This window comes from Chrysemys picta, chromosome 22 (genome assembly GCF_011386835.1).
Source record: "Chrysemys picta bellii isolate R12L10 chromosome 22, ASM1138683v2, whole genome shotgun sequence".
Classification (NCBI taxonomy): Eukaryota; Metazoa; Chordata; order Testudines; family Emydidae; genus Chrysemys; species Chrysemys picta.
In genome coordinates, this window is record NC_088812.1 from 6,289,116 (window position 1) to 6,311,313 (window position 22,198).

Below are 22,198 nucleotides of genomic sequence, written 5' to 3' on the forward strand. Positions count from 1 at the left end.
CTCAACCCTAATAGACTGGGCAGCAACTAGATTAAGCAGGTTTTCTCACCCCACTGGATATTGTCGTCCGTAGTATACAGGTTTGTTCCTTAATCCTGGGCCAATCTCCTGTGTTGGAGTCTTGTCTTATTCTCAGTGTCTTGGTTGCTTGCAGTAGAGGTGGGGGCAGGAGAAGGGGCCGTATGTGTCCACTCTGCCCGTTTTATACTCTCAGTCCATGTGCTTGTAGAACACAAGTCCAGGCATGTCTGGGGGGCATTGCTGACTCTCTCCAAGCAAGGTTGAGCAATTCCCCTGGTGTGGCCTCATGTAGATGAGTTGTTACATACATCACATTGTACATCGCATACATCGCATTATACATCTCATACATCACATTGTAGCTCCCTTGCTGGACAATGGCTGTTGATGGGTTGATTGACACCCCACCCGGGTGTTGGCTACTTTCCTTGCTGTTGCCTCCGGGGAGCTAATATCTGGCTGATTCCCCCACTTACAGCATGTTTTAGTGACAGCCATACACACAATTCTCATAACTTCATATGCATTAATGATATACATATATGGATAGAGAAATGACTTTCAGCAGATCATGACCTTTCCCCTGATACCTTACAAAGCCTGCTTTCTATGCAAGATCATGATTATATGAAAATGAGTAATATGGGGGTTATAATATGCTCCCCCAAGGTACAGAATGTCACGGCCCCACAAACACACACCACAGGGAAATGCGGCTAGTGAACATGGGGGTTGGGAAGAGATAAAAGTGGGCAGGAGAGTGTTGGGAACAGAGCCAGAATACAGTACAGCATTTTGCTGAGCTGCTGGTAAATTTAACCCTGGCTCAGATTTCCCCCGGATCTTGAGTTTGTGCAACATGCCAGGAAACCCAAGGAAAACGGAAGCACTTGTTTTCAAGCAAAGCTCTGTGGTGAGTGTGTATGTGTGTGTGTGTGTGTGTCACTTGACCTCTATCGAAGAAACCCGGGTTCTATTTCTCTGCTGCTAAGTGACCCTGGGCCTGTCCCGCCAGCTCCCCGTGCTTCAGTTTCCCCAAGTGTAAAATGGGGTGAGTGATACTCGTCTCCTTTGCCATGTGCTCTAAGCGCTAATTATTGTGCTGCACAAACACCTACTGAGACCCGGTCCCGACCCTGACGAGCTCCCAGACTAACCGGACTAGCCCAGAATGAGAGGGGGAAGATAAGGTACAATGCGGGGTGGGGACTCAGCCAGCGTCAGTGGCCAAGCCTGAAAGAGACCCCAGGTCTGTGGAGTGCGATGCTGTAACCATTGGACCAACCTACCTGTTAATCAGAGAGGCTGGGCTGCCATTTATCCCTGCGGAAGTTGGCCAGGCGCCCTTTCCCATCCCCCCTCAATCGCCCCCATTGTGCCTTTGGGGCTTTACACAACAAAAATACCACGATCCAGCTGGACCCAGCTTGGTGCACGTTCACCAACGCGTGAAGCCCGGTACGTACCCCCTGCTGCTCTGGCGGCATCTAAACCAGAACACGGGGAGCACTAAGCGAGGGCTCACGTTATTTAAAGGGATAGTGCCCTATTCCTGTACACTGCCAGCCCCCGCCCCCCGCAGCCCCGCTCCCACCCGAGCCCTGTTCCCCAGCTGTAACATCCTGAGCAGATGTCTCCTTGGCCTGAAAACCAAAATGCTTAAAGAAGCCCCACCAGGCCAGAAAGGTCGTTCACCTCCTTGCCGCACCCAGGGCTTCCAGCTCCCAGGCAGCCCATCTCTGACGCTGGCATCTCCATGCCAGGCACAGGGCAGCTCCGAGGGAATGCTGGCACGGCTGCAGCGGGAATTAATATTAACCAGCATTGATAACTCCTAGCATGCACATGGCACTTGTTATTTCAAAGGAAGTCAGCCTCATCCCCCATTTTACAGATGGGGAAACTGAGGTACGGCCTTGCCAAAGGTCACGCAGCAGTGCCAGGAATAGAACCCAAGTGTCCTCCGGCTCGAGGCTGCCGTTGAGTCAGCACCCATCCTACTCCTCGAGCAAGCCCCTTCCGTTCCCCTCCTCTGAGAGAGTCTCTGGGGAAACGCTCTGCCCGTGCCTGACTCAGCACTTTCCCCAAGTGAAACTCCCCATGTTTTGTCAGTTTTTCCCAGTCACATGGGCATGAGCCAGGTTGTTGCTCCAGCAGCGATGTCATCCCGGTCCCCTCCCGGCTTTGCAGATGGGACGGTCTCAGAATTGGTTCCCCCCTCCACGCTCCTGCGAATCTCAGGGCTCCTGGCGGAACAGCAGAGGAAAATTGGACATCCGTGTGCCCTAGGGAAGCACGGAGGGCCCGACCCAGCTTCCAGATCTGAACCCCTCTGCAGGCCGGACGGCTGAGCCAGTGGCAACAGACACCTACCTCGCTGCATGTATGTCTCCATGGACTGCCTCCATCATCCTGTCACCTGCCCTCTTGCAACCCCACAAAGCTTTCCTTGAGCTCTCCCTACGCAGCACTCTGTCCAGCCCTCCCGGGCACATAGAGTATAGAATGTCACAGCCGTGTCTACACAGAGGGTCAGGCTGGTGTAACTATGTCGCACAGGGGGCGGGTGTGTGTGGATTTTTCACCCCTCTGAGTGACGTCGTTATACCGATATAGGTCTGTAGTTCAGACCAGACCTCAGTTGTATACGTGGTGGTGGCAGCAGCGGCCGAGGCATTTCTCGATGCCATCTCCCCACCTCCCACCCCTCTGGCGGACGTTGAATTCACATGAACGCTCTGAACTCTGGGTCTTCGCCGACCAAAGACAGCAACTGTGTGTGGGGTGCAAGGGCGGGAAAGGGCAAAGGCAGGTTAAAGGAGAATTTGCCAGGCTTTCACACTGCAAGGGGAGAAACTAAGGCAAAGGACACTGCCCAGTATATTCTGGAGTAGGAGTTTGCTCATGGCTAAGGCTATGATTATGTCACAGAGGTCACAGACATGAGGCCTTTCCCCTCCAATTAGTTCTGCTCCCAAATAATTCCCACCCCAGAACTGACCAGGGGGCAGGGAGCTCCCTAGCCTGACGGTCGAGCTACCCCACTCCTGACGACTGTACTGGGCCCTACCTGGCAAGGCTCCACTGCCCATGCCTGTATCCTCCCCGCGGGGCTCGGATGCAATGCTGATCTTCTTGATGCTGTGGAATGGGGTGGTGTGGGGCACAGCGGTCTGGAAGAAGAAGGCCGTCTCCACCACCAAGTGTCCCCGGCTCCCCCAGCTTCAGGGCCCAGAGGCTGGTGTAGGGCTCCTTGGTCTCCAGGCTCTGTGCCCACTGGGGCTGGTGGACCACTCCCATGGCCATGCTGGCGGTGATCTCCGGGTCCTGCTGCACCTAGATCATCTTGACCAGGAGTGGGGTGGGTCAGAGATGGGAGGTGACTGTTCTCCTCTACTCCGTGTGGGAGAACCGTGTCCAGGTTTGGGTGCTGCCCTTCAAGAAGGATGAGGACAAATTTTACAGAGTCCAGAGATCAACAGAAATGATCAGAAGTTTAGAAAACGTGACCTGTGAGGAAAGGTTGAAAGAATTGGGCATGTTTTGTCCAGAGACGAGACATGGGATCATAGTCGGGGCAGGGAGTCTCTCCTGTTACTTGCCCAAATGCAGCCAAACTTCTATTTCTAGCATGCCAGCTGGGTCAGAGCAAGCCCGGGTATGTCTCCTTGAACTAGAATTTACACCTAGGCCTACGCTACATTGGTGTCACGTGCAATTTCCTCTGCTCCCTCCAGTGCTCACGTTGCACCAGCTGAGACTCCATCCAGACTCACTGAAACACCCTTAGATTTCCTGGGCCAGATTCCTGGGCTGACTGAGATGGGCTTATCTGAGATGGTCTCACTATGAGACCAGAGCGTGGAGGGGTCCCAGATGGCTTTCCACAGCTTTCACAGCTACCGAATCCCAGGGGATAACTGCGGCTCAGTCTGGTTAAATCTATTTCTGAGGTGTTCACCCATATATGCCAGGCTAATATATCAAATGATCAATAAGTATGATTCAAATTACATATATTAATATGGATGGTATGTGCTTAATGCATATAACATTCTATTGTATATACGCCTCCAGCAGTTACATGGTGTTAGGCAAAAAGATTCTTTCCCCCAAGAATCAGGCAAGCACAGACAGTACTGAAGGGAGTTTATTCACAGTACCGGGAAGACTGGCAAGCAGCTTGAAAAATAGGATGCCATAGTGGCCAATTATATACATTCTCTTATCAACGCATTTGCATTTATCTGCACATACAGAGACAGACATTGTTACAAATCAAGAGAGAACCCTAAACAAAGATAAATACACCTCTACCCCGATATAACGCTGTCCTCGGGAGCCAAAAAATCTTACCGCATTATAGGTGAAACCGCGTTATATCGAACTTGCTTTGATCTGCCGGAGTGCGCAGTCCCACCCCCCTGGAGCGCTTCTTTACCGCGTTATATCCAAATTCGTGTTATATCGGGTCGCGTTATATCGGGGTAGAGGTGTACAGGATCAGTACATCCATATAGAGGTCATCCTAATTGCATGAAATGTCTATGACTACCTTGCAGGGGAAGGAGGCGGGGTGGAGGCGGGGATAAGGATGAGTGCTTACAGACATCCAGTGGGTTGTGAAGGGAAGGTTAGCATTGTTCTAACAACTGAGTTACTGGGTGGGCATTGACCATATAAGCTTATCAGTTGTCAGTGTCCTTGCCTCTCAGCAGTTTGTCTTTTCTGCTGGCTGAATTTTAACTCCTTCCTGACAAGGGCCTGGAACGGTGGCCTGTGTCTTTCTCATAGGCATGCACAGCACATTTCATTAGGGAGTGCACCCAGGGAGCCCCGCCATAGCCCCACCCCCACCCTGCCCTAGTCCCGCCCCCATCCGCTCCCTCCTACTTCCCGCCCCCTGCCTGCCCCCCTCAGAATCCCCAACCCCCCCCTGCTCCTTGTCCCCTGACCTCCTCCTCCTGAGACCCCTGCCCCTAACTGCCCCCTCTGGGCTGGGAATGGGGGGATAGGAGCGGGTGAGGGGTGCAGGCTCCGGGAGGGAGTTTGGAAATGGGAGGGGATGCAGCTCTGGGAGGGAGTTTGAGGGCAGGAGGGGCTGTGTGGGAAGGGGAAGGGGGTGCCCACTCTGGGAGGGAGTTTGGGGATAGGAGGGGGTGCAGGGGTGAGGGCTGTGGGGAGGAGGATGAGGGGTTCATGATGCAGGAGGAGGCTCAGGGCTGGGGCAGAGGATTAGGTGCGGGGGGATGAGCCTGACAGTGACCATTTGTCTCCAATATTCTCACTCTCGATTATGGGAATCTCTGTTTGATGATAAACTTATTCTTGTTTTCACTACAGTAGAACCTAGACGGCTAATGGCATTTTGGGCTGTATAAGTAGGAGCATGGCCAGCAGATCGAGGGATATGATCACTCCCCTCTATTCGGCATTGGTGAGGCCTCACCTGGAGTACTGTGTCCAGTTTTGGGCCCCACACCACAAGGATGTGGAAAAATTGGAAAGAGTCCAGCGGAGGGCAACAAAAATGATTAGTAAAAAGCAACAAAGAGTCCTGTGGCACCTTAAAGACAGATCCAGACTAACATGGCTACCCCTCTGAAAAATGATTAGGGGGCTGGAGCACATGATTTATGAGGAGAGGCTGAGGGAACTGGGATTATTCAGTCTGCAAAAGAGAAGAGTGAGGGGAGATTTGATAGCTGCTTTCAATTACCTGAAAGTGGGTTCCAAAGAAGATGGATCTAGACTGTTCTCCGTGGTAGCAAACTACAGAACAAGGAGCAATGGTCTCAAGTTGCAGTGGGGGAGGTTTAGGTTGGTTGTATATTAGTGTGGTAAGGTGTCTGCCCCACCCCCATGCTCGAGGGCGCTGCAGTAGGCCAGTGCGCCTGTGGAGCCCAGCAGCCAATTAGAGAAGGGCTTATTGGGAGCCAATCAGGGCCAGGCTCAGCCCTATAAGAAGGCTGCTCAGGGAGAGACTAGTCAGTCTGTCCAAGACCTTCCTGGGGGAAGGTCTGCCTCCAGAGCAGGAGACCAGCATCTTGGACAGGGGAGTGCTGGGCAGGCTCAGACCCAGAGTAGTGGCCGGGCCTGGGTCCCCCCCTTGGACTACACCTGGCCATGCAGTAGGGTGGCTGAGACAAACTGCAACTGGCCCTTGAGACAAGGGGCTAGACTTTGGAGGTTGGGGTTGGCCACTGAGACCAGTGCAAGGACTACTGAACAACACCCCACCCCCCAGGAAGGGGGTGAGGATGGACTGGGGGTACTGCCAGAGGGCAGTGGCCTGAAGAGGATGCTGCGAAGCGAGGAGCAATGCAGGTCCAGACATCAGTGAGGAAGAGATGACGGACGGGACACCACCAGCAGAGGGTGCTCCCCATGGACTGAGCTAATCCCCAGAACAACCAGTGGGAGGTGCTGCGGTGGTGAGTCCCAACCCTGTCACAATTAGGAAACTTTTTCACTAGGAGGGTGGTGAAGCACTGGAATGGGTTACCTAAGGAGGTGGTGGAATCTCCTTCCTTAGAGGTTTTTAAGGTCAGGCTTGACAGAGCCCTGGCTGGGATGATTTAGTTGGGCATAGGTCCTGCTTTGAGCAGGGGGTTGGACCAGATGACCTCCTGAGGTCCCTTCCAACCCTGATATTCCATTCTGTGATTCCATGTTTCCATGTTGGGGAATTTGTGACCAGAACAGAAGGCAACCTGGAGCCAGCATGTGACGTTTCTGGTGTATGCCTACAACGCCACAAAGAACAATGCTACGGGAGTCACCCCATATCTCTTGATGTTTGGGTGAGAACCAAGATGACCCATAGACTTGTACTTTTGAGTATCAGAGCATGGAGATAGCTATGAAACTCATCAGCAATATGTATCCCGACTAAGGGAAAAGCTGCAGGATGCTTATCACTTAGCTATGTCTGCAGCTTGGCCGTCAAGGGCTCGAGTAGTGGAAAGTGTAAGGGGCCGCCATAACTCCCCCCCCCGCCCTCCTTCCACCCAGCCTGGGAGGTAAACTCTGCGGTGGAACTTCTGAACTGCAGGGCCACACTGGCCAAGGACAGCAACTGTGAGCTGGGTGACTTTTGGGTTGCTGGACTTCAGACCCTGAGGGGAAAAGGACACTGCCCAACTTACTTGGGGGTGGGTCTTTTGCTCATGGGTCTTGTAATATGAATCCTGTTTGTGGTGTTTCCCCAACATAATGCCGCATTGTTTCCCTCCTTTATTAAAAGGCATTTGCTACACTCAGGGTATGTCTACACTACGAAATTAGGTTGAGTCTATAGAAGTCGATCTTTAGAAAGTGATTTTATACAGTCGATCGTGTATGTCCCCGCTAAGCGCAGTTTGTCAGCGAAGTGCGTCCTCAGTACCGTGGCTAGCATTCTCATGGAGTGGTGCACTGTGGGTAGCTATCCCACAGTCCCTAATGCCCGATGGGGCAAAAACATTGTCGCAGGTGGTTTCTGGTACATGTCGTCAATCTCCCCTCCCTCCCTCCTTGAAAGCAACGGCAAACAATCGTTTCACACCTTATTTCCTGGGTTACCTGTGCAGATGCCATCACACGCCGAGCATGTAGCCCGCTCAGCTCAGCGCTGCTGTTGTGAGCATTGTAAACACCTCGTGCATTATCCTGCAGTATGTGCAGAACTTGGATAGGAGCCGCCAGCACGAGGACAATTATGAGGAGGACATGGACACAGACATTCCTGAAAGCATGGGATATGACAATTGGGACATCATGGCCACAGTGGGGTAGGTTGATATAGTGGAACGCCGATTCTGGGCCTGGCAAACAAGCCGAGACTGGTGGGACCGCATAGTATTGCAGGTATGGGATGATTCCCAGTGGCTGTGAAATTTTCTCATGCATAAGGCCACTTTCATGGAACTTTGTGAGTTGCTTTCCCCCGCCCTGAAGCGTCGGAATACCAAGATGAGACCTGCCCTGACAGTTGAGAAGCGAGTCGTGATAGCCCTGTGGAAGCTTGCAATGCCTGACTGCTACCGGTCAGCCGGAAATCAATTCGGAGTGGGCAAATCTACCATGGGGACTGCTGTGATCCAAGTAGCCAAGGCAATCAGTGCTAACAAGGGTAGTGACTCTAGGAAATGTGCAGGTTATAGAGGACGGCTTTACTGCAATAGGATTCCCTAACTGTGGTGGGGCGATAGACGGAACGCATATCCCTATCTTAGCATCGAACCACCCTGCCAACCAGTACATAAACTGCAAGGGGTACTTCTCAATGGTGCTGCAAGCAGTGGGAGATCACAAGGGACGTTTCACCGACATCAACATGGGATAGTCGGGAATGCATGCACGCTCGCATCTTTAGGAACTCCGGGCTGTTCGAAAAGCTGCAAGAAGGGACTCACTTTGCAGACCAGAAAATTACCATTGGGATGTTGAAATGCCAATCGTTATCCTTGGGGACCCAGCCTACCCCTTGTTCCCATGGCTCATGAAGCCAATCACAGGCAGCCTGGACAGTAGTAAGGAGCAGTTCAATTATAGGCTGAGCAAGTGCAGAATGGTGGTAGAATGTGCCTTTGGATGTTTAAAAGCCCACTGGCACCGTTTGTTGACTAGGTTAGACCTCAGCGCAACCAGTATTTCCATTGTTATTGCTGCTTGCTGTATGCTCCATAATATCTGTGAGAGTAAGGGGGAGATATTTATGGCGCGGTGGGAGGTTGAGGCAAATCGCCTGGTGGCCAATTTTGAACAGCCAGACACCAGGGCAATTAGAAGAGCATAGCTAGGCGTGCGGCGCATCAGAGGGGCTTTGAAAAACAGTTTCATGACTGGCCACGCTTCGGTGTGACAGTTGTGTGTGTTTCTCCTTGATGCAAAACCGCCCCCTTTGGTGAATTTACTTCCCTATAAGCCAATCCCCCTCCCCCCCTTCGACCACAGCTGGGAAAGGAAATAAAGTCCCTGTTTTGAATCCATTCATTCTCTATTTATTTAAAAAAAAAAAGTGAGATCGCTAACAAGGTAGCCCGGGTGGAGTGGGGGAGGAGGGATGGACAAGGACACATTGTTTATTGTAACCACACTACAAATCAAAGCTGTTTGAATGACAGCCTTCTGTTGCTTGGGCCATCCTCTGGAGTGGAGTAGCTGCGTGCCCGGAGCCTCTCCCCCTGCCCTGCCCCGCCCCTGCGTTCTTGGGCATCTGGGTGAGGAGGATATTGAACTTGGCGAGGAGGGCAGGTGGTTATACAATGGATGCAGCGGCGATCTGTGCTCTTGTTGCCTTTCCTGCAGCTACACCAGACACTTGATCATGTCCATTTGCTCCCCCATTAGCCTCAGCATCTTCTCCTGCATGGTATGATCACGCTCACTGAATGCTTTCCTGGCCTCTGCCACCGAATGCCTTCATGCATTCAGCTGGGCCCTGTCAGTGCGGGAGGACTGCATGAGCTCGGAAAACATGTCATCGCGAGTGCGGTTTTTTTTTTCACCTTCAACTCTGCGATAACCTCAGGGATGGAGATGATACGGGGAGCATTGAAATATTTGCACCTGCAGAGAGGATAAAAAGGAAGAGACATTTCTGAGAACAAAAGGGAGACTCTTCCACAGTGAATCAAGCAATTCACAGCAGACATCAAATGTGCTTTAGGTACAAGATCTCATTTGCCTTTTATATTGAGTGCCTGCCGGTATGGTGACACATCACACACGGCTGGGCAACTGAATTCGGTTTCCAGGCACCCATGGTAAGCCAAAGGGTCTAAATTAAATTTTTTTTTTTTTTAAAATTAATGGAGATATCCCATCTCCTAGAACTGGAAGGGACCTTGAAAGGTCATCGAGTCCAGCCCCCTGCCTTCACTAGCAGGACCAAGTACTGATTTTGCCCCAGATCCCTAAGTGGCCCCCTCAAGGATTGAACTCACAACCCTGGGTTTAGCAGGCCAATGCTCAAACCACTGAGCTATCCCTCCCCTATGGGGTTGGCTTCTTCCGCCTTCATAACATGTGGGAATGGTTTCAAACTGCAGCGCCCTCCTTTCCCATAGCAAGCAAGGCCGGTTGGGTTTACCGTTTAAAAGGAGGGGCTGCGGTTTTGGGGTGGATGTGCATCACACCCCTCCCCCCACAATGTGGCTATTCTCCGGGATGATCCCTTTTAGCCAAGCGCAAAAGACCAGCATGAACGGGGCCCTTTTACAGTTCCCTTACAAAAATTCCCCTATTTCAACTAGGTGACCATGGATGATTTCACTCTCCTGAGGCTGACACAGAAAGATAAAGTCCTCGGGATGATGTCCCTCTGGGTTCCTGACCAGGACGTCGGTTATTCCTTCCCCTGAGAATCCACCCGTAAGATTGGAGACTGGCCACTTCCCCGGGCTTTGGGAGATGAGTCAGAGCTGCGGGACACCAGTGTGGTGCTGAGGTGGGCCAGCTACTGCTCTCATTTACCCGGGTGCAGGGCAGGAGTAACTCTACTGAATTCAATGGGGTTTCTCCTGATTTTTCTGTGGCATATTCCAGCTGCTGGGAGTGGTTCCAGCAGGACTTCCCATGCCCAGGAAAGACAGAGCCTGCTCCCTTCCCCCACCTCGAGGAGCTGCAATCAGCTGTTTGCAATGAACCAGAAGCTTCCTCTCCCATGCGAAGGCTGCAGTGTCTGGAGCTGGGCGGGGGCACGGAGGTGTTTCTGACATGCAAGGCTCCACTTTCCCTCCACGTTCTTCATTGCTGTGTAAGTGGGGATGGACTGAGCTCCCCTCTGACATGGAGAGATGAGCTGGGAGAACAGACTCCAGGAAAAGACTCCGTTTGCCTAAGCACCCTACTGTGCCTAGGAACTCAGCAGAGGGAACTGCTTTGCCAAAGTGATCCCTTTTGGCGGGTGTTGGGTTACAAATCACTCTAGTAGGGAGTGCAGGGGAATGGCATGTTGTCACCCTGACTGTGTGAGGAAAGGGCAGCAGAACTGTGCTTACCTGCCCCAACAGTCGCTCACTCACTAAGCAGGGGGGTGGGGATAACAAATCCCCATGACAGTGAGAGAGAGAAAGAGAGAGGGTGGGGACAGGTGATCGCCATATTTGGGGTCGGGAAGGAATTTTCCTCCAGGGTAGATTGGCAGAGGCCCTGGAGGTTTTTCGCCTTCCTCCGCAGCATGGGGCAGGGGTCGCTAGCTGGAGGATTCCCTGCTACTTGAAGTCTTTAAATCATTATTTGGGGACTTCAACAGCTGAGTCAAGGGAGAGAATTATTCCAGGAGTGGGTGGGTCAGCTTTTGTGGCCTGCATCATGCAGGAGGTCAGACTAGATGATCATAATGGTCCCTTCTGACCTTAAAGTCTATGAGTCATGAGGTGTCTGTACCCGGGGGTGTGGGCTCTCCCTAAAGAGTCCCAGATGCCATTTGACCCTCTCCCTCCTCACTGTGTAAAGGCAGAGCTGATCAGACACACTGGAGAGTCCTTGTTTTGTTAAGTGAGTGCTAGAGCTGAAATCACTGAGAACCAGGTCTAGCCGCTGAGCCTTAGGACACATCTACACTTAACATGCTGCATCGGCACAGCTGCACCAAGGCAATTGTGCCGCTGTGGTGCTTTAATGGAGACGCTCTAAGCTGACAGGAGAGAGCTTCTCCCATCAGTGTAGTTAATCCACCTCCCTGAGCGGCGGTAGCTGTGTCGATGGGAGAAGCTCTCCTGCCAACACAGTAGTGTCTACACAGGGGGTCAGGTTGGTATAACTACCGTGGAAGTAGAGAAAGAACTGACAGGGATTTGAAGGGGATTTCATATTTAAACAGTCCCCTTGTGAGAGCAAGAGTCAGACTAGCTGTTACCCTAATAACGCGAGATTTGTAGAAGTGAGGATTGTGTGAGGTGAGTGGGAAAGAGCTGTATGAGAAGCTGTTGAGACCTTGGGTTAGATAAGTATGGAATGTAGACCATAGTCTAAATTGTTGAGGAAAATAAGATATCAGGATGACATATGTATAAACAAAATACAGCTGTCACCCTTTGATACATACAATAATGGGTATAAATGCTTGCTGTAATTGTTTACCTCGTGAGAGACCTGTTCTGCTATCTCCCGCCACATAATTGCTAGAGAAAATAAAGTATCTGACTTGCTGCACCCAAACTGAGAGTGAGAACTATGTTTTTCTCCGACACTACGTCGCACAGGGGGCGGGTGTGTGTGGATTTTTCTTCCCTCTGAGCAACATAATTATACCAATGGAGGTCTGTAGGTCAGACCAGACCTCAGTTGTACACATGGTGGTGGCAGCAGCAGCCGAGGCATTTCTCAATGCCATCTACCCTCCAGCGGACGTTGAACTCACATGAACGCTCTAAACTCTGGACCTTCGCCGACCAAAGACAGCAACTGTGAATGGGGTGCAGGGGAGGGAAAGAGTAAAGGCAGGTTAAAGGAGACTTTTTTGGACTTTCACACTGCAAGGGGAGAAACTGAGGCAAAAGACACTGTCCAATATATTCTAGGGTAGGTGTTTGCTCATGGCTAAGGCTACAATTATGTCACGGACATGAGGCCTTTCCCCTCCAATTAGCTCTGCCCCCCAATAATTCCCACCCTAGAACTGACCAGGGAGCGCCGTAGCCTGATAGGGGAGGCAGGCAACAGGGCACCCCTCAGGACGCTTGCACTGGGCCCTAGGTGGCAAGACCCCGATGCCCGCGCCCGTCTCTTCCCCAAGGGACTTGGCTGCGTTGCTTATCTTCTTGACGCTGTGGAAGGGGAGGACTTTGAAGGGGGGCAGTGGTGGTGTGGGATTCCAGAGCTCCAACATCAGTGGTTGCTGAGCTGAACTTGCCTCCTCATTTTGTCAGAATATTTTTAGTGAAAGTCAGGACAAGCGACAGGCTTCTGTGAATTGTTGTTTATTGCCTGCGACCTGGCCGTGAATTTTATTAAAAATATCTTAGCCTTACTCACGGTCACAAGCTTTCAAATTGTGGTTGTGGTGTTTCCCAGATTACTGCCAGGTTCCTTTCCCATTTTTATTAAAAGTTGTCTTTGTTATACACAGACTCAGTGCTTGTGAGAGGGGATCTATTGCCTCTTAGAGGCGCCTGGGGCGGTCTGAAGTTTTCCCAGATTACTGAGTGTGGGGGTGACAGGTTCAGTCACAGAGACCACTTGGGATTGTCACCTGATGTGCTGAAATTACCTCTGGGCGTGTTGTCCCTGCCAGCTTGGGACTCCAGATCCCTGCCTTTTTGAGCCAGACATGCTGGCCTGCTGCAACACAGAAACAGGGTCTGGGCCATGCCCCCATAGCTGCCGACTTTAACTAAAAACAGCTCAGCAGGTTATCTGTCTCCAGCTCCCAGACACCCAGCTCCCAATGGGATCCAAGCCCCAAATACATCCGTTTTATTTTGTATAAAGCTTATACAGGGTAAATTCGTAAACTGTTCACCCTCCGTATCACTGAAACAGAGATATGCACAGCTGTTTGCTCCCCCAGTTATTAATCACTTACTCTGGGTTTTATAATTAATAAAATCACTTTTGTTTATTAATAAGAGTAGGATCTCAGTGGTTTCAAGTAATAACAGCCAGAACAAAGTAAGTCACAAAGCAAAATAAAACAAAACATGCAAGTCTAAGCCTAATTACAGGTAATATCTCACCCTCAAAGATGTTCCAATAAGCTTCTTTCACAGACTAGACTCCTTCCTAGTCTGGGCCCAATCCTTTCCACTGGTACGGTCTTTGTTAGATCTAGCAGACATCTCAGATGGTAAGCAGGGTTTTTCTCATGACTGGCAGCCCTTTGTCCTGCGCCACCCCCTTTTATAGCTTTGACACAAGTTGGGAATCTTTTGTCTCTCTGGGTCCCCACCCCTCCTTCTAAATGGAAAAGTACCAGATTTAAGATGGATTTCATTATCAGGGGACATGGTCACATGTCACTCTAAGACCCCCAGTCTCCATTCCCCATGGGCTGGCCCACATGTACACAGGGAGGCTTTCAAGTAACTAAGACGATTTACAACTGATTGTTTCTGGAGCATCCTTAATGGCCTCCACTTACTATGTTTACATCAGTGATACAAGTTTATATCTTATTCTCCTAACTCCAGATATAGAAATAATACATGCGAACAAACAGGATGAACACACTTAGTAGATTACAAGCTTTCTAAAGACCCCATACAAGGGGTATTTAGAGTAAAGCATATTCCAGTTGTCTCATATTCATAAGCGTATTTCCATAAAGCATATGGAGTGCAACATCACTAATTTGTATTGGAACCCCTACGTATTGAACCCGGCCCTGGTTGATGCCGACTCCACCTGGCAGAAGGGTTACACCTGGCAAGAAAAGCAGAAAAATGACAATAGGTTGCAAGGCCACTGAGAGTCTAATGTGCAAACCGGTGGGTTGCCTCTGGGAGGTGACACACAAAGCCCCTGGAGCCTGACCCATAGGGATAATGGAGCCAAGGGAAATTCTTCACGGTGCTGACTGCTCATTGGGGATGATCCGTCTGCACTGACAAGGTTTCAATCCCAGGGGACAATCTGATCTATTCAGATCATTACACTGCAAGAGCCAATGCCTGCCTAGCCCACAGTGAGTGACCCCTGGAGCTCCCAGGAGAGCCAAGGGAAGGGAACGCGGAGGTGCCAGGACAGGACATTCTGTTCTGGTGCCTAAGACATCTAGGGTACGCCTCGATAGTGACCGACTCTCACTAACACTTGCAGTGACGTTCCCAGCTGGCTCATAACCAATCTTGCATCATTCGGGGGCAAATCACCTTTACAGCAGTGATGAGACCCAGCTAGAGATGCCTGTTTCACAGGCTGGTACTGGAACAGAGCAGAGGACCTCTTACCGTCTTGGTGCTGGTGTTGGGGACAGCAGACATGGATAGATCGTATGTCTGAGATTTTGTACAGGACATTTGGAATCCCTTGATCCATCTCCTGTACTCCTCTCGCACCTGGAGAGTGAGGGACATGGTCACTGCACTATGTAACTAATGCTGAGAAGATCAGAGATGGCCACCGTGAGGCCGGTGAAGGTGCTGGGTGGGCGCTGACGGGCCGTGGGCATTACCTGGCGATTGAGGAGACAGTGCACCAGGAAGATGAAGGCTCCCTGCAGGCTGTTGATGATGGTGAATAAATACGCCATGACCGTGGCTGCTGGGCCGACTTGGAGGAGACCAAGGCTCCATGTGCAGCCCAGAATGAAGAGCTGGGCGATGGCTTTAAAGGTCAGTAACCTGGATAAAGGCAGATGGAGAGATCCCGTTACAATAACCCTATGGAGAGCAATTGGGACAAGAGGATCTGGGCAAAGTGGGGTGCAGCTACTGACCCTGGCTTTCCTGTGTGGGACAGGGTTACTGTCAATGCAAACACACTGGGAATTCATTCCTATGGATCCTAGATATGTTGTTCCCCTCCTGCAATCCCTCACACCCTCCAGTGCCAAGGACCTTCCAAACCAAGGCATCTGACCCTCCAGGATTGTTTTGTTGCCATCTCACCTGTGGTCTCTGAGGGTGGACACACCTGCATTGAGGGAAGAGAGTCTGTTTCTCAGGATCCACAGGGTCAGGGCAAAGAACGTTATATTTATCTGTGGGATGAGTGGGAAATATTTCCTGTAAAACATCCCATCCGGGGCCGGTGACTCCAGCTGAGGCAGAGAACTATCCCAGGGGACCGATCCGAACACTGCAGAACCGGGGACTGCTCATTTCTGGTGGGAATCATCCCCTCTCCTGTAATATCCTCTGGCAGCGCTCGGTCCCTCCCCATGCATGGAGCTGACAGCACAGCCAGGGCTGAGATGGATCAATGGGATCACAGAGCCCAGATGCTGCTCACAGTTAAACATGGAGCCTCTCCAGTGGAGTCAGTAGTCATCTGGGGTTTACACTGGTGTAACTGGGAGCAGGATCTGGCTCAGAGATTCCAGATCCTGCCTCTAGAATATTTCCTGCCACTTTCAGGCTGTAACAAATTCCACCCTCCCCCACCCCAACTTCCCCAGGGGGTAGGGAGGAATATGTATGGACATTTGTTCCCCTCCTACAAAACCACTGCAGAGTGTAGCCCTCTCCCTTCCTCGTTCCTTGGGTCATTAACTAGACTAGACCAAACTCTTGCTGTCTTCACTTGGCAAAACTCCTACTGACGTCCATGGGAGCTGTGCCCGAGTAAAGGCTGTAGGCCTGGGGATACAGCACAGGGACTAATCCCCGGACTGACCACAGCAGATGAGCCAGGTGGGACCTAACTGGGTCTTTCCTTGTGTTTTATGGGCCACATTCTCCTCCCTGCTTCACTGAAATCAATGGGGTCACAGAGGTGAGAGGAGAATGGGGCCCTGTGGTTCTGGGAGGTACCCACCAGGATTATGGCAGAGACTGGACCCAGGAAGCTCCAATTAAATCCTCTCTCCGGGCTGAGCCAGCAGCTAGAGGGAGGGAGGAAGAAGAAGGTGACATTAATGGGATTACTGCCCTTTTTCAGCCCCGGGGGCAGAGAGGGGGGGTCACAGGGCAGCTGGCTCTCAAAAGCGAGATGGATCTCAGCCTGCCTGTGACATGGCCAACTCTCTTGCGGGCAGCAGGCAAACAGCCCTCCCCATGTACCTCAGCATCTCCTGCTTCCAACCACCACTTCCTCTTCCACCTCCTCAAATGACCCTTTCTGGTGGATGGGCGCAGTATTGCTGGAGGGCCAGACATGCAGCGGATGGACATTGGCCTCGCTGCACTGAAGGAAGTGGAGCTGCCCTGATTTACACCAGCTGAGGATCTAGCCTGGGGTGTCTAGAACACGCCACACCCTGTTTTTGTGAGTCGCTCACTTTAGAGAGGGGATCCTCAGGGATTTGCACACGGGAAGAAGGTGCATTTGTTTCCTGCCCACCAGTGCCACAAACCGAGCCTGGGAGCTGGGAGTCAAGCTGGGATCTTTCTGGCTTGTTCTTGCACATCATCAGTGGGGTGAGGAGTGCAGATGTCTGACAGGTGGGCAACTCAACTACAGCGCTCGGGGCAGCTTAGTGTCCCTGGGGATGGGAAGGGTCCAGGGGGACATTCAGCTCCCAGGCAGGGTGAGCCGGGAAATCTTGGTTCAAGTCAGACCTGGGGTGAGCCGGACAAGCGCATGGAAGCCACATCCCAGCTCCCCTTCGGGATGGGTGCTGCACGTACTGTTTGGAAGTTTCGTAGCCATCAGGATTCACCGCTGCAGAAATAGCCACCACCAGGGCTGGGAATCCGTAGCTGAACGGGTACATGAATCTCTTCTTGAACCGGCTGGCGCTGGTGTAATTCACGACCTGCAGGTTCCTAACGGTGAGGAAGAGGTGCAGCCCCTCCAGCAACATCCAGGAGAAGCAGGCCAGGAAGAGGTAGTGTAGGAGGCCAGCAATGACAGCACACGCCACCTGGGGGAGACAGAGAGCCCAGGGACATTGCGGTGGAGAAGGGAAATGCTGAGTATGGGGGAGACCTGCCGGGGGGGGAGGGGGGGGCACGGGTCACACCGGGATTCTTGTTAGCAGAGGTCTCCAGTTTTAGCGCTCCGTGACCCAGGGACGGCAGGTTCCTCGGTCTATGGAGGGTCCTGCGGGTGCACATTGCTGATGCAGGAAGGGAGCAGAGATTAGTGGTTACAGCAGGGGAGCAGGGCTCAGGGGATCCAGGTTCTGTTCCCAGCCCTGCCACAGAGTCCCTGGGTGACCACGGGGAAGTCACGTAGGAGAGGAATTGAGGCACAGGGAGACTGTGACATACGGATAGAACTAGCTGAACTCCAGGGGTTGGGGACACTCAGACCCTGTGTCCAGTGTGAAGGGGCCTAACGGGGTTGAAACATCTCCCCGGGAATCCCCTGTTCCCTGCACAGCCCAGAATCCAGGGATCACAAAGGGGTTCAAACCACACACCCCAGCCCTGCTGGAGGAACAGAGCAGGGGAGAATCAGGCCGTACCGGACTGCCGGTGCGTGTCACTGGGGTGAGGAAGAGCAGGTCGGCCAGGAAGAGGCAGAGGCAGAGCTGCAGATGGAGGGAGGTGCTGATGTTGCGGATGGAGCGGCAGAGGAGGAAGGTGAGGATGGCGAGGAAGAGGCACGGCAGGGAGAGGGTCAGTCCCACGTAGGTGATGATGGTCAGTGCGTAACTCCCCTGTAACACAGCAAAGGGAGAATCACCAGTGACCCCAGCCCAGCCCCCTCGGCTCCGACTCAGCCTTTTCCGCAGCAAAGCCCCAAGTCTCTCCAGGGAGAGCTTTGCCCATGGCTCAGTGCGGAGCTCAGGGTCCAGACCCATATCAGATCCAGGGCCCCGCCTACCGGTGGGAAATGGGTTTACTCCGGGAGGAATCTGGAGTGACTCCTGCTCTGCTGGGGAGGATTGAAGGGAAGAGCAGAACCAGGCCAGCCCCGAGGTCCCAGCGAGGGCCGCGCCTACCTCCAGCTCGTAGAAGGCCATGAGCACGGCGAAGCTGGTCAGGTGGTTGCACTGGCAGCGGGTGATGGTGGTGGTCAAGTTCTGCAGGGTGCAGCCGTGGGTGGCCCAGCGCCTGCTGTCAGGCTCCCAGTAGGCGCAGAGGAGGCGCAGGTCGGTCTTGTTCTCCTGGGGACAGAGAGACGCTTGGTGCATGGGGGGGCAGGAGCGAGGTGGAGGGCTGGCTGGGGCCGCGCAGGGGGCAGGACTCCCCAGGCCCCGAGAGGGCAGGTCGCGGGGGTACAAGGGGCTGGGCTGGGGGCACAGAGCATCAGTTTGTCCCTGGGTGGGAGGCAGATTTACCAGCTGACCCGGGTAGGGGGGTGTTACTAGAGATGGGCCCAGCTCTCCCCCCAGCGCCCCAGGCTCTCCTCCCCCCATGCCCAGCCCAGGGGCTCACCGGCACTGGGTGGCTGAAGCGGATGCTGACGGAGAGGCCGAGTGCCTGGGGGTTCGGGTCACTGATGAAGGCCGACACCACTGGAGACAGCACACGGTAGCTGGGCCGCTCCGGCTCCTGCGCCCACTTCCCCATCTGGCCGATCTCATCCCAATCGGGCGCCTCCACCAGCCCAGCACCATCCAGGAGGGGGCTCATCCCCTGGTATGTCAGCAGCCCAGCCAGTGTGAAGCCTGCGAGAGACAGAGGAGACGGATGAAATGGGGGACAGGAGGGGCCGTGGGGCAGACTGGTCCCAGGGGTGCTGTGCTGCTGGGGTGCTACCCCCAATGCCCTGACCCTTCCCACCAATCAGGCAGCTTGGTACAGGCCAGCTGCGCTTGTTAGGTTACCTGGAGACTGGCTCTGCTTCAAGCCCTGATTCCTGACAGATGGTCCTTGTGGATGATCCCATATAGCATGTTCTTCTGACCAGAATCAGCCATTGAGGTTTAAATCAGCCCCCGCGCCCCAGGCTCCTCCAGCCCCCAACGAGGCTGGTGTAGTATCTGCCAATGAGGTTCCCTGAGGGCCCCATTCCCAGATGGGGGCACAGCAGAGAGTGGGCACCAAAGCTGGTTAATTACATTTCAGCCTGAAAATTACCAACAGCTTCAAACCTGGATAAATGCTCTAGTCGGCTTCTGAGCAACTGGGGGATGGAAACAAAGCAATAGGATGAGACATATAGATTGACCACGGGAAAATACTCACTCGGGTCTGACAAGCATCTAAGCCGTTTGTATGCAGCCGTCCATTTAGTGGGGTCCTTAGGCTTCTGGAGGGTTCCAGGGACATGGTAGAACAGTCCCACCCCCGCTCCAATAGCCTCTGTGTTATTGAGGAGGATGAAAGTCTCAGGGAAGGAGAACAGAAACCGGAACAGAGGAAAACAATCCCATAGTTGGGACCATAGAATAATAGATATCAGGGTTGGAAGGGACCTCAGGAGGTCATCTAGTCCAACCCCCTGCTCAAAGCAGGACCAATCCCCAACTAAATCATCCCAGCCAGGGCTTTGTCAAGCCTGACCTTAAAAACCTCTAAGGAAGGAGATTCCACCACCTCCCTAGGTAACCCATTCCAGTGCTTCACCACCCTCCTAATATCCAACCTAAACCTCCCCCATTGCAACTTGGTGGATTGAGGATAATCCATGGGACACAGTAATACCAGGGTACAAAATATATCGGAAGGACAGAACACTCATGCTGGTGGGGGAGTGGCACTAGTAAGCATTGAGTCAAACGAAGTAAAAATCTTAAATGAACCAAACTGTATGATGGAGTCTCTATCGATAGTAATTCCATGCTCGAATAATAAAATAATAATAATATAGCAGTAGGGATATACTACTGACCACCTGACCAGGATGGTGATAGGGACTGTGAAATGCTCAGGGAGGTTAGAGAGGCTATAGCAATAAAAAACTCAATAATAATGGGGGATTTCAACTAGCCCATTATTGACTGGGTACGTGTCACCTATGGCGGGAGCCAGAGATAAAGTTTCTTGACACCTTAAATGACTGTTTCTTGGAGCAGCTAGTCCTGGAACCCACAAGAGGAGAAGCAATTCTTGATTTAGTCCTAAGTGCAGCACAGGATCTTGTCCAAGAGGTGAATATAGATGAACTGCTGGTAATAGTGACCGTAATATAATTACATTTACCATCCCTGGGTGGGGGGAACGCTACAGCAGCCCACCACAGAAACATTTAATTTCAGAAAGGGGAACTGCACAAAAATGAGGAAGTTAGTTAAGGAGAAATGAAAAGATACAGTGCCGAAAGTGAAATCTCTACAAGCTGCATGGAAACTTCTTTAAGACACTTTAATAGAGACTCAATTTAAACACATACCCCAAATTAAAAAACATAGTAAGAGAACAAGCTTCAGGGCCTGGAGGCTAGAGTAGGGCTCCTTGGTCTCCAGGCTCTATGCCCCCTTGGGCCAGTGAGCCACGTTCTTGGCTGTGCTGGCCGCAATCTCTGGCTCCCACTGCACTGGGATCACCTTGACCAGGAGTGGGGTGGGTCAGAGAGGGGATGTGACTGTTCTCTACTCGGTGCAGGAGAACCGTGTCCATGTTTGGGTGCTGCGCTTCAGGAAGGATGAGGACAAATTTTAGAAAGTCCAGAGGAGAGCAACAGAAATGATCAGAGGTTTAGAAAACATGACCTGTGAGAAAAGGTTGAAAGAATTGGGCATGTTTTGTCCAGAGACGAGTCGGCTGAGGGGGGACAATCTGCAAATATGTAAAAGGTTGTTATAAAGAGGAGTGTGATCAGTTGGTGTCCATGTCCACCAAGGGTAGGAGAAGAAGGAATTGGCTTAGTTAGCAGCAAAGGAGATTTAAGTTAGATATTAGGAAAAACTTTCTAACTCTAAGGATGGTTCAGCACAGGAACAGGGAGGTTGAGGAAACCCTGTTATTGGGGGGTTTAAGAACAGGCTGGACAAAAACCTGCCAGGGATGTTCTAGGTGCACTTGGTCCTGCCTCAGCACATGGGGATAGATTGTTTGACCTCCTGTGGTCCCTTCAACTCCCCATTTCTGTGATTATGTGATGTGGTGCTAGGCCCTCTGCACTGTGGTCAGTTTCCCCCATAGGTACTCAGCAAAGTAAATGCTGATGGGGCTGGGAGAAGTGGTAGGGCAGAAGGAAGGAGAGCAGGGCATGCTGAGACGATGGTGCTTTCCTGTGTGCAGTGCTGTCGGTTGAGACGATAACATGCAACAGGACATGAGTCGACTTGGCTTCTTGTCTAATTTCTCGAAGATAAGGAGGGTACAAAGCTCAGAATCCTCGGAATTGACCTTCCCCGACAGTGTCTAAGCCACCGTGGGAAGCCGAAGTCAGGGCCGGCTCCAGGCCCCAGTGTAGCAAGCAGGTGCCTGGGGCGGCCAGTGAAGAGGGGGCACGTCCGGCCGTTCAGCGGCTATTCCGGGGCGGGCGAATTGCCGCCGTAGAATGAAGCAGCAGTAGAGCTGCCGCCGCTTGCGATTGCGGCTTTTTTTTTTTTTTTTTTTTTGCTGCTTGGGGCGGTAGAAACGCTAGAGCCGGCCCTGCCCGAGGTGCCGCGTATCCACTGGGTGAGTGGAACAAAGGCCATGGGCTGAACTCGGGTGGGGCTAGGAGAGTGCAGAGGGGCCCATGGGTCTGTCTGCGCTGGGGCTGGAAGGTGAACGTTCCAGCTCAAGGAGACGGAGTCGCACTAGCT

General features: G+C 52.3%; 1 protein-coding gene across 1 annotated transcript in view; it reads right to left on the reverse strand.

Moving 5' to 3' along the window:
- Nucleotides 1-14,364: 14,364 nt before the first annotated feature.
- LOC101947201 (adhesion G protein-coupled receptor E1-like) overlaps nucleotides 14,365-22,198 on the reverse strand; it is a 125,965-nt gene continuing 118,131 nt past the window's right edge. Inside the window, exons 25-33 of the mRNA XM_065576470.1 lie at nucleotides 19,689-19,830; nucleotides 18,936-19,168; nucleotides 18,020-18,664; nucleotides 17,185-17,473; nucleotides 16,426-16,670; nucleotides 15,558-15,649; nucleotides 15,122-15,290; nucleotides 14,898-15,005; nucleotides 14,365-14,370 (exon numbers count right to left, since the gene is read on the reverse strand). Coding sequence (XP_065432542.1) covers nucleotides 14,365-14,370; nucleotides 14,898-15,005; nucleotides 15,122-15,290; nucleotides 15,558-15,649; nucleotides 16,426-16,670; nucleotides 17,185-17,473; nucleotides 18,020-18,664; nucleotides 18,936-19,168; nucleotides 19,689-19,830 — 1,929 coding nt within the window. The remainder of the gene's footprint in view (nucleotides 14,371-14,897; nucleotides 15,006-15,121; nucleotides 15,291-15,557; nucleotides 15,650-16,425; nucleotides 16,671-17,184; nucleotides 17,474-18,019; nucleotides 18,665-18,935; nucleotides 19,169-19,688; nucleotides 19,831-22,198) is intronic.